Source organism: Telopea speciosissima, chromosome 4, assembly GCF_018873765.1.
Source record: "Telopea speciosissima isolate NSW1024214 ecotype Mountain lineage chromosome 4, Tspe_v1, whole genome shotgun sequence".
NCBI classification, from domain to species: Eukaryota; Viridiplantae; Streptophyta; class Magnoliopsida; order Proteales; family Proteaceae; genus Telopea; species Telopea speciosissima.
In genome coordinates, this window is record NC_057919.1 from 60,811,783 (window position 1) to 60,824,425 (window position 12,643).

General features: G+C 37.6%; 1 protein-coding gene and 1 long non-coding RNA gene across 3 annotated transcripts in view; one reads left to right on the plus strand and one right to left on the minus strand.

Annotated features, from left to right (window-relative positions):
• Window positions 1-8,298, minus strand: part of LOC122659926 (switch-associated protein 70-like) — a 26,580-nt gene extending 18,282 nt beyond the window's left edge. For both annotated transcript variants that reach the window (XM_043855086.1, XM_043855085.1), the window contains exons 1-2: window positions 8,129-8,298; window positions 7,880-7,981 (exon numbers count right to left, since the gene is read on the minus strand). In XM_043855086.1, the coding sequence (XP_043711021.1) occupies window positions 7,880-7,981; window positions 8,129-8,152 (126 nt within the window). In that variant the 5' untranslated portion in view covers window positions 8,153-8,298. The remainder of the gene's footprint in view (window positions 1-7,879; window positions 7,982-8,128) is intronic.
• Window positions 1-12,007, plus strand: part of LOC122659934 — a 13,046-nt gene extending 1,039 nt beyond the window's left edge. Inside the window, exons 2-3 of the long non-coding RNA XR_006332585.1 lie at window positions 7,786-7,795; window positions 11,996-12,007. This is a non-coding gene — a long non-coding RNA (uncharacterized LOC122659934). The remainder of the gene's footprint in view (window positions 1-7,785; window positions 7,796-11,995) is intronic.
• Window positions 12,008-12,643: the final 636 nt, after the last annotated feature.

Here is a 12,643-nt window from a genome sequence, read left to right on the forward strand (position 1 = left end):
GAACATATCACAAAAATAAAAAATATAACTCTTCATTTATGATGATGAGGATCAATTGTTCCACATTCCATTGTTCATAGAAAGGATCCTGTTTGCATTTTGGAAAGGTGGTATAAAAAAGTATTAAGCCCTATATTGGCCTACATATGTGTGCAAACAGCACTTCAAGCCATCCATATGGATTATGGACCTTCTACACATTGAGAATAAACCTGACGTAAGAGATCAAGATTCATAAAGAAATCAAGTTATTTCATGCACAGCAATACCAAAGTGTCAGTTTCTTCAGATAATCATTCTATTTATGTGAGACAATAGAATGATCTCTTATATATACTTCAGGTGAGCTCTAGAAGAGAAGTTAAAGTCCCAAGGGTTCAATAAGTGGTGTGGTCTTGGTAGGAAATAGAAATTCCAGTCTAGTATTTTGGTTTCTAATCTTTTCATAGCCAAGATCTATATAAGAAGGATCTGGGACAAGGGAAGTACTGCTACTTGGGTCTGTTCTGATTTGAGTTGAGATGTAGAGAATTTCATTCAGTTTCTCCAGTATTGCCGCTACCTTGATGCTTTTTTGTTGCTGCTACAAAATCTACTGCTAGTTTTTATTTTAGTTTATGAAGTCAATCAACTATCAACTGATAGGATATTCTGTTGAAAACCCCACATATGTTTATCATTTGGATTGAAAGTTTAGGGTCAAAACGCTATCGTAATGTCCTCTTAAATAGTATAGTCTCACCGACTTAGAAACTGGTTTGACGGACCAAACTGCCCGTTAGAATTTATTTTTAGGCCTGCACATAGCAAAAATCAACCAAACTTTCAGAGAAGGATATTTGTTGGAATATGTACTCCAGAATACCGTGGGGGTATTTTGGTCTTTTTGGGGTAGTTTTTATGTTATTAAGTGTAAGTCGGCTATGTGGGTTTTAGTCCCACATCGCCTATTTTAGTCTCTTGTAACTTTCCCCTCTATTATAAATAGAGGGGCTTACCTATCAATTAATACAAGCAATTATTGTCTCATTCTCTCCTTTCTCTCTTCTCTTGTCTCTCTAAGGTTACTGGTTACAGGTTACAGGTCCTAGGTTCTCTACATGGTATCAAAGCAGGCAAGGGTCACCGTATCGAGTCCCCCCGGGAGCGAGCAGGAGTTAAAAAATTATTTATCCACCCGTGTCCCCCTTTGGATAATCCGCCGTGTTAAAAGCTCCTGTATGATATACATATTGTTTCCTCCCTTTCCTACAAGGTTGGCCTTTTAGAGAAAGTGGTTTCTACATGGTATCAGAGCACTAACCAGCACCTGGTTCTCTCCGTCAAAGCCATTTTGAGAGTCGTTTTGGGTTTCTAGTTTGAAGAATGAAACCCTAGTTCAAGAAGGAAACGAACTAGGGTTTCCATGAAGATTTAGTGTGGAAAATCATACATGGTTAGTTCGAAAGTTTGCTAGCAGTGATGTGAATCATATCTTATCGATTGCTACTGCTGTTTTTTTTTAATCGATTGCTAAAGACTTGCTACTGCTGGTGTCTCTCTTCGATTTTGTTGCTCTACCTCGTTGCTCCCTGTCAAAATTATACTGCTACGGTTCAATTTGTTATTGTTGCGGATCCTTCGGTTTTGTTCGATCGAAGAAGAGGGTTGAAGGAGATTGATATGTTGCTTTTCTACTCCGCTGGATTGTCTGACAATATTGTATTGTTCTCGATTTCTGCTGCTGCCCTAAGCGATGGCTCCATCGATTTCTCTTGCTGTTGGTGTTAAGATATGTAACCCTGATTTCTGCTGCTTCTGTGTGGTTCAATTGTTTCGATTGGTGGAGTCGAAGGTGTTTTTCTTGAGTTCTGCTACCGTGTTGATTTGCTGATGGGTTCTTGCTGATGGCATCTTCAGCAAATTTAATTTTTGGTCTTGAAACTTGGAGAAGAATTTCAGAATCGTGCCTCTCAAGAGGTAGAAGATAGTCCACGACTCTGCTGATTTGTTGTGGTCTGGTGTTTCATGGAGTCCAGAGGTTGAAGACGAGATTTCTGTTGAGTCATGGTTTTCCCGCTGGCTGCTTGGTTCAGCGTAGGAATATGCCCCTTTTCTCCCCCAAGGTGCTGCTTCTCTGTTCATTTTACCGTCTCAGGTTCTGAAGGTTGAAGACAACCACAGACGTGGTGTCTTTATTATTATGTTTTCCTCTTCCCTTTGGACTACTTCTCTTCCTTGCGAGATTTTGTTGGGTTGCCGCTGCATCCACGACTACCGCCCCTAGTTTCGTGAAGGTGACGATGGGGTCTCGAGGTTATTGATTTGGGCAGATCCTTTTTTCCGCCTTTGCTGGTTTCATCCAGTGCTTGAAAACATGGTTGCTTGAGATGTTGTTGGTCGAATGTTGAAGACAACACCTTCACATGGTTTTGTGTAAAACCAATTTATTTTTTGTCCGACTTTTCTCTGGTCACCACCCACTTCCGCCTCCTTTTTTTTCCCTGGTTTCTCTGTCGTAAGGTTGAAGACAACCTTCTTACGTTGGTTTCTTAAAACCTTATTTTATGATTTCCCATAATACCCTTCTATCTATCTCTTATTATCTTTTATCCATTTTTTACATTCCTTTCCTAGTTTACCCTTTCTACTAGGGAATTAAATTATTTTCCAAATCTGTCCCCTTGCTTCATTATTTTCCAATAACCCCTTGAAAATTCTGGTTATTTACCAAATTGCCACTCTCCATAGCCATTATTTTACTCCTTGCATCCCATTGCTTTTTGTCTACCAAAAAGCCCTTGCAAAATTCTGATTATTTACGGAACTGCCATTACCCAATTGACCCTTGAAAATTCTGATTTATTACCAGTTTGCCCTTTGGCTTGGATTGTATTTCAAAGTGGGTTTCTACCATAGTACTATATCTCGCGATATATGGTATCTCGGGCCCCTACTGAGGATATCCGAAATATCCGAAGATATCCGAATATGACCGAAATATTGCATTTTTTCTGCAATATTTCGGGGGTCCATCTCGGGGGGTTTTTGGCCATATCTAGGCCTGAAACTTCATGGACAGCCTTATTTAAGCTTAATAAACACATTTAAACCATAAAATTGTAAAAATGTGAATTCAAATTGGTGTTTTGGGCTTGCACCCTTGATTGACATACACGGTGCGACCTAATGTATAAATAGTTAAATACACATAGATTAGGCGATTAATATTTAATAATAGTATTTAACTTCATCACATATCAAGTTAAAGCCAATACACATTGATGAGTGCCATGATTCTCATAAACTCCATAATATTCAATAACTCGCTTAAAGCCTTAAAGGCAATACACTAAGTGTCAAAGTTAGTAAGTCACAAGACTGCAACTCGCAAGTCACAACTCACAAGTTCATAGATCAATGAAATCACAACTTAAGTTACAAAGTACAAGTGCTAAAGCGCTAATAGTAGTTCTTTGTGCCTCCTGGATCAATCCCACTCATGCCTCATGGAGTCGACGTCCATTGCTCTCTGTTTGAAGGACATATGTGGACCACGGTATAGAATCGGAGAAGAAACGAGTGTAGTCATCCACAAGTGTCACGTAAATGGAATCATCAACATACTATAGGTAACCTATCCTAGGATATAAACTAGGGTTACCAATCGATCCGATAGTGAAGAAGATGATCCCTTGTGATATGATGTTGGCACCGGCGCAAGAGGCGATGGCATTGGCTGCATGTATGGTGGTGAGGTTGGTAGTTAGGTCCGCTAGGGTATGCAAAGATGTTATTTACAAAAGATGATCCAAGATGTCCCTAGGACTGGGATGGTAGTCATAGTCCCCTACCCACTAAACGCCCATATGATGATGATCCATATCTATATCCATCGTAAGGTTGTGATGCACCATAATCCGATGCCAATGGAGTGGTATGTGCGAAAATTAAAATAATTATTTAAGAGCAGAAAAATAAATCCGACAAGTGAAGCCGTAGATCGGCCATTGGTGTCTAACATATATTTAATTCATTACCATCTAAGTCATATTACCCCTAATTATTTCCTATTTTAATTGTAGGAAAATGAATTTTTAAAACCAGAAAAAAAAAAAAAAAAATACATATGGAAAAAAATTTCGACCTTTGTGAGGCTATAGATCGGCCTCCAGGTGTCTAACATATATTAATATCATCACCATCCAACAAAATTTGTACATAGTCTTTTCAAAAAATAGTTTTAGAGGAATAGAATTTACCTTAAATAGTGGAAAAAAGCTTGGATGATGAGCTTAGATGACCCTCCGATGAGTTTACCGCGAAAATCCGACAACAATGTGCTTGAACAATGGCTAGAGTGTTGGATGAGAGCTTGGAAGAGTGAAAGAATAGGCAAAAGACTGAAATTCCTTAGCAAATGCAGCTCTCGGTCGAAATATGGACCGAAATTTGCGAAATATTGTATTAAAGCCCCCTTCACGTGACACTTTAAGCCAAAATACCATATTTCGCCGATATCTCACGAGATATCGAGATATTGTCGATATCTCACGAGATATCGCCGATATCTCACGATATCTCACGAGATATCGACTAAATATGGTATTTTTCATTTCGACCTGATTTCGCATCTCGGTAAGCTCGAGATATACGAAATTAAGCGATATTTCGGCGAAATATCGCGAGATTTTGAACCATGGTTTCTACCAAATTGCAGCCATGCCATCCTTTTTTTCCAACACCGTTCCTTTTCAATAATTCTAATTCCCTTCATATCCCATACCTTTGGTATTTACCTATAACACCTTTGGAAACTCTTGGTAAATTACAATTTTGCCATTCCTTCCTTTTTACTTACCCAAAGCACCTTTGGAAAATTCTAGAAAGTTATGTTTGTGCCATTAAACCTTACATCATCTCCATTATTTGTCCACGTGTACTACACGTGCGGGGGGGATTATGTACAATACACCTGCAGACATTGCAGAACACAGAACTTGCAGGAACATTGGTGCAAAACATAGAACATCAGTTTTCTCCACCATTGCCATTGGGTATCCTTCGTTATTGGGTTGAGTTTGCCGTAAGGGGGAGATTGAAGTATTGAAGAGTATTGAAGAGCATTGAAGATATTTGGTTGTTGCCTATTTGAGGACTTTCAGTTGGGTTGATGCTTTTTCCCATTTCGATTCGGTTTGTTTTATTGCTTCTCGCTCTAGTTATTTCACTTCAAGATTCTATGTCACTATGACAATCGAGATTCATTCTTGAATAGCTATTGAAGATCATTGAAAGTTGCCTTTTTTGGAAGCCATTCCAGTCCGGTTTTTGATCATGTCTATCCAAGTTTTGAAGATCTATTTTTTCAAATTCTTGAAGGTTTATTTGGGAGCTGCATTCATCTTGAAGCTGGATTCTGCTACAACTTATTTTTTCCCATTTTATTCAAGTTGGGCATTAGTACCATGTATGCACCAACTTGAGGGGGAGTGTTAGCATTGTTATGGAGTTCTTTTTTCTTTAGTCCAAGCTGGATCTTCTTTCTTTAATTATTTGTATAATCCAGCTTGAGGGGGAGTGTTGGAATATGTACTCCAGAATACCGTGGGGGTATTCTGGTCTTTTTGGGGTAGTTTTTATGTTATTAAGTGTAAGTTGGCTATGTGGGTTTTAATCCCACATCGCCTATTTTAGTCTATTGTAACTTTCCCCTCTATTATAAATAGAGGGGCTTACCTATCAATTAATACAAGCAATTATTCTCTCATTCTCTCTTTTCTCTCTTCTCTTCTCTCTCTAAGGTTACTGGTTACAGGTCCTAGGTTCTCTACAATATTCTTGTTGGTTTGGCCTGAAAACTTTCTAGTGACTAGGTAGGGGTGGCAGTGGGTATCCTTTTTTTGAAATCCATTCACCCATTTAGCTGCCTTACCTGTCCCTAGTTTGGAGTATAAAGGCCCTGTTTACCCATCTGTCAATTAGGAATCTCGCAAACACACACACCACGGATATATACCATGTACCAGTAAAGAGACACAAGGGGATATGTACCATTTACCTTTAAGTCATCCCATCTAATCTACAAAACACTCTAGAAATCTTAAACACATAGCCCATTCAAAAATTTCCAATCAAATGGTTAAAGAGCATAGTTAAGGCTCTACAACTTACCCGTTCACTACCAAGTAAAGGGACTTCTAGGGTAAGGGCGACTCCCCCCACCCCATCCCCCCCCCCCCCCAAAAAAAAAACACTTAGGGATAAGGGTAAGGCCACTATCCGACCCTACACTCCCCTGTTGCCACCCCTATTACTATGTTAGTTCACTATCTTTCTACACTATTCAAGCAATCTATTTATACATTGAATGCACTGGATCACATCAACCAAGGCCTACATGATTCTAGATTTTCTGGTTTCCTGAAGTTTTGAAGTCATTTTCATCCCAGCACCTACAAGCCTTGGGGTAACTTATAACCATCCTACATCGGGTGGAAAGAAATCAGGAAAAAATGAGGAGAGAACCAACCACCAGCTGAGTAACAATAGGATCAGAGACCAGCAAAATCAACATCGGCTTCTACTATTTGATTAAAGGATATTAAGACATTCAATTCCGATGCCTCTTGTTTATCAAATTGGCTTGCACTAATTGATTATACATCTAACATACCAAATTGGCTTCCACTAATCGATTAGACATCTTACAAATGTTCACTCCTAAAGCACCTCTTTGCCGACAAAAAATAGCATCTGTCCTCTCTCCCTCCTATTGAATAAGCAAAGAAAAATAATGAAATGGTTGCACTGAGGTACCTCTTGATCATCAATCGTAATTACACGCTCATTCTGATTCTTATTTTTGTTAATCTTCCATGCATTTTGTCTTGGTTAAGCTTATCATTAGAATCTCTACTTCCAAAACAATTCCTCACAGTTCTAACTTGATAGTTGCCAATTCTATTTCATCAATCAAATATAAATAAAGCAAGCGTATATGTCCAATCAACTCATCCATGAATTATAAGCTTACTGTGTTTGATAAAAACGCTTGTCAATTCTTAAAAAAAAACTAGCTAGAACTCCATAACCATGTCACAATATCTCTAGATTTCTTTTTCCCTTTTTTTTCCCAGAACACAGTAGATATCTCTAAGGGCTTATTACTTAAGAGCAGGTTACAAAAGAACACATATTATATTTGATGAACCTTGTTAAAAGACCATTGATATATTGTCTGAGAAAACAATTGCTGTTGTAACCATGCTTGTTACAGGGCCTAATCCGATGCCATCAATCCCAGGGCTTTCATATTAACAGAAACATTCTTAACAGTTGGTATGATGGCCACACCAAAGTGATTAGTTTGAGCTATGGATGGGGCAACCTAAGAACTGCCACAATGTGGAAAAAGCCATCTATATTGAAGGCCAGAGTGATTACCACCACAAAGAACGTCTCCTGTGAAGAATTTTACAAGCTAAGACCCAAGGATTTACAGGTGCAATGATGCGTTTTCATCAGTTCCAATGATTTATTCATATTGGCTAAATTCTTAATAATTGCCTCCCCTTTTCCCCTTTCTTCGACATAACTCTTTATCAATTTTTTGTGAGGACTTATCAGTTACACCCATTCCACTGGAAGATTCATCTTGTTCCACACTGATGAAGAGCACTCGGTTAAGCAATGAACCACATTGGAATTAAAAGTCGAAGTGTTAGGTCCAAAACTGAAACCTAATTAAGACTAAGCACTTTCTTCATTCAATCAAACTAACATTTAAATTTTATTCCAGCTAAGAAGGCCAGAAGTTCTAAACTAACTATGTACGGGTCACACAGAAACAGAATCCCCAGTTTCAAAAATTACATAACACAATCCCAAAAAACCTTACCGTTTCAGATCTCTTAAGGAGCGGCCCCTGCAACAGATTCCTCCCTGAACCCGACGTAAGCTGCCTCTTGATTTTCTCCAAGCTGTTCTCAGTTTCCGCTCTCTGCAACATCAGAAAAGGGAATCAACCCAAACAAAGATCTAATCTCTAAGAAATAGAAGAAACCCAATTTGCAACTGAAACCAAAATCCTCAGCCACACCTAAGAAATCCCTATCAGTCATAATTTAACACAGGAAGGGAAGCTCACCGGAGATGTTCCATTAGAAGCCATGGATGGAGCAATCGAATAGCATAGAATCAGAGACAAAAGAAATTATTATGAAATTGGAGAATTAAAAAGGAAAAATGTTATTTGGGTTTATTATTTTCTGATCATTTCATGTTGGGCTGTTAGGTTTCATGGGACTTGCAGGTATGTTGACATCTTGCGATGTATAGAAGATAAACAATGTACGTAAAGATTACATCTACCTTTTTCATACTACTGTTGGATTAGTATTTCGAATTGCATGTGGTCATTGGACGGTGGAGATCTAAGGCAATTTTGCAGTTTGAGTTTGATATGATTTAGTGGACAATTTGAGTTTGATATGGTTTAGCGGAAATGTCAAAACTTACAAAGTCTTAACTAACGAATCCGAAGGAAAAAGTATGCTATCTAATCGTGTGGATCCTGCACCTAAACATAAGGGGTATGAAATGATCGCTCCACTCCCAAGGAAAGGCAAAAATCCCATCCCCATGATGCTTGTGCGCATGCTCTCATTAACCTGTGTTGATGCAGACGCCACATGACCGATTTGTGTTCTCTTGCCCATGACATAAATAATAATAAAATATAAATAATCAAAAGAAAAAAAATTTCCACGACATTGAATACAAACGCGTGTAGAGAATCCTCTCCCTTTAAATTCACCCAAATGTGCACTTAGGCAGTGTAGAGAACCCTTTCCCTTTATTTTTTTAGGGTACTATACGTCTTGAACTTTAATATATTTTTGACTAAACCAAGGAGGTTTGGGGTTGAGATCCTCAGCTACTCAAAATAAAGCTTTTCTGCTCAAGTTGGGATGAAGACTCATCAATGACAACCAATCTTTATAGGCACGATCTCTTTGGACCAAATATTCTCACAAGAGATCTTTGTTTGACCAAATTACAATAAGGGAAAGGGGGTCGAATTTTTATCTGCTGTTGTGCCATCATGCGGTGCAGCAGCGGCCATATGTGCACAATGGGGCCACAGCAGCGGATAAATGTCCAAAGGGGGTCATGTACTTCTCCATCTCAAACTTATGGTAACTCGAAGAAATGGTTCAGGTGAAGACACTTTCTTTCTGGTTTGATCCTTGGGCTCCTCAAAACTCAATGTCTTCATTGCACACACAAGTTTCTTTGAATCCAGGCTTAAAGGTTAACCACATTATTGGCTCTTCCTCCCGGAACTCTCAACATAGTTTTCCCCCTCTCTATGGTTGGTAATATTATTAAAATCTCGATCTCCTGTGAGCATGATTAATTGTGGTGTCGTCTATCTCGATCTGGTCAGTTCTCAACCAAATTGGCTGCTAAATATCTATTCAATCTCTCTAGCCCAAGCTCCCCAAGTACTTCCAATTCTATTTGCGTCACTCAACCCCCCAAATGGTGGACATCACTGTTAGCAAAAAACGCGTCAGTTTTAAACACGTTTTCATTTTTTACCGTTTTAAACACGTTTTGTCGTATGTTTTTCAAACATACGGTAAAAAATGGCAAACGGCAAACATTCTCGTTTTAAACACGTTCAAAACACGTTTCCATCTTTTTGGCATTTTTTAAGACCTTGGACTTAACTGAACATATCTCTCTCCTGAACTCTGATTGGCCTAATTCTTTCACCGACGTCAAGATGACTCGAAGGGCTACATTTTTCATGATATCACCTTCAACTCAAGATCAGTGCACAGATACCGAAAATAGAAGCATGTATTTCAAAAAAAAATTCCTCAATTTATATGAGAAGAGTGCCATTTTTTTGGTTCCCTTTTTTTTTTTAAATGTAAACGTTTAAAACATGTACTGTCTGTTTTCCATTTTTCACAGTTCTTTATTTTTTTGACTGTTTTATTTGACCATCCGTTTGCCATTTTTTTATCGTTTAAAACCCATATCGTAAGACTTCGTTTTTTTGCCGTTCCCGATTTTACTAACTATGGTGGACATTCCTTTGGAAATTGGGAATCCACCCCAAATTCAAAATGTTCATCTGGAGGATGGTAAATAATGGAATCCCAGTAAAGGTAATTTTAGTTAAATGGTTTGATTTGAATACTTGTAGACCCTTCTGTAACCTTTCACCCGGAATCAGATTCACATATCCTATTCACTTGCGACTTTAACAAGAGGATATGGGTTGTAGGCCCTTTAGGAACTCATATGATCTCTATCCAGCATTTTTTCCTTCACCCCCTTGAATCCCTAGCACCCGATCAAGCTACCCGAAAAATGGGTTTTTAGCGTAATGGCTATCACGGTTTACTTCATCTGGAAACACAAGAATCAAGTCATTTAGTCGAACATGTCCCAAATCCAAAGTAGATTTTAGATAGTGTCAATCGTTGGATTGCCGACCAGAACTTTTCTCCGTTCTCGGGGATCAAATAAATGAGATAACCAATCAACGTGATAATAAATCTACGTCTTATTTATACTTTGATATTTCATATTTAACAGATCCTATTTTAATTTGTGTAGGATATACTAACAAAGTTCTGAACAAATCTGATTGGGATTTTGGTGTTTTGTTACAATGTAATTTTGATTTGGTGACCTTGAACAATATTCTAACAAATAATCCTATTGAAGCAAAAGTGAGAGGCCTCTTTAATGGTTTAAGAACCAAATAGTCTAGGATAAACTAACTTTAAAATTTGGAATGTATCTCAGGATGTGTAGAATCTGATTAAGGAGACGGAAACAAGATATGGCCTTGGAACTCCTTTTATATATTTTCTTTTTTAGAACTATACTCTAAAACAATTACTTTTTGCAATGACGGGGATGGTAGAATATGTAGATTGTTGATAGACTAGCCCAAAAAACTTGTGGGCTGAAGTCAAGTTGCTCTATTTCTAGTTCTGTAAACGATATTTTAACTTTTCTTAGTTAATGATGATTTTCTTTTTCTCAAAAAAAAAAAAAAAATATGCATTCATGTTGTTATATAAAAAGTCAAATAGATTTCTGCTTAGATACCATGGAAATTCAAAAACAGTTGAAAAATAAGAAATTGGAGTTAATGAGAAAAAGCAAAGCCCATGCCCAAAGCTATAATGAGGATCAGTAAGAGAATGAAAATCCTAATAACAAATTAATAGATTATAAGGAATCTAGCACAACCACCTCCCTCTCCCAGGAAAAAAAAAAAACAAAAAACAAGTGTAAGCAAACCTTGTTAAAGTGATTTCACTTAAAGAGTACAAAATCCAACATAAAGTGAGAGTACAAAGATTGTCTAAGTAATTAATTTATCGGTAGGAGATTTCGCACGATGTAGAGGTAGGAAACCACACCAAAGAGATGGCGGTAGACAGATTGGTTCAGTTTAAGGGGGCCCACATTTTGTCTGAAGAAATAAGTATTGGATTTGTTAGAAAGCTTTGTTTTGATAGCTTTCCAATAAGTTTAAGATTGCTTAAATCTGATATATATCGAAGGAGTTATGTACCGGTCAAACTTAATTTGGTGTGCTCGAATGCTGTCCAAATTGTTTTGAATGAAAATATTTTTTTTTGACATAAAAGCAAATAAATATTTTACCGCACTTTTGGTTTTTAGCAATATTTTATCATATTAAGATTTGTGAAATTTTTAGATTTGAGAAAAAAATCTTAGTATTAGAAAGTTGAAAATTGCACCTACCGGTGAAAATCCAATTTTTGTTCTTGAACTGGGGGGTTTACTTTTTTCTTTTTAAAAGTTTATTTTTTAATTATTTTTATTGGAGTCAAATAGGGGGTGTTTGCTTATCTATGAATAATATCTTAAATAAATGAAATACAAATACAAAAACATTTATTTAACTGGTATTAGACATAACTAAGTGTCTGTCCTGGTTTCTGGTAGTTTCTAGTATAAATATCTGTTTGTCCTAGTTTCGAGCCAAGTTTCGATGGGCATAAATATCAAAACCAGTCAAAACCATCGAAACCCGCTCGAATCCAGTGATTTTATAAAATCTCCCTTCAACTCGTCTCGAAAACCTGCGAAATCGAATTAACTCAGTAGTTTCGACAGATTTCGATCGAGTTTATCTTCCATGCTGGAAACTAACGCTCTCGGCATTAATGTGACTACCTTCCCCAGCATATTGAATAATGATTCACCCCTCCCCTAAAATTGAAAGATTCTATCAACCATACTCATATTGGCGACGGTGTTGGAAATGCAATAAAAAAAAGATAACAATACCCTCATCTCTATCCTCATACCCTTCTTTCTTTAACACCGTCACCAATATGGGTACGATTGATAAAATCTCTCGATTTTAGGGGAGGGGAGAGTCATTATTCAATATACAAGGGAAGGGGACATGATCAAGGGGAGGGGACAGTAATTTGCACTAATAATAATAAGGGAGAAAAGAATGCTACTTGATCATGTGACTCCTACACCTAGACACAAAAATATGCAAAAGTACTGCATTGCCCTCATGAAAATGTGGAAATTTCGCCCAAAGCCATTCTTACGTACTCCCATTGGCTAGCATGTGTGAAGGATC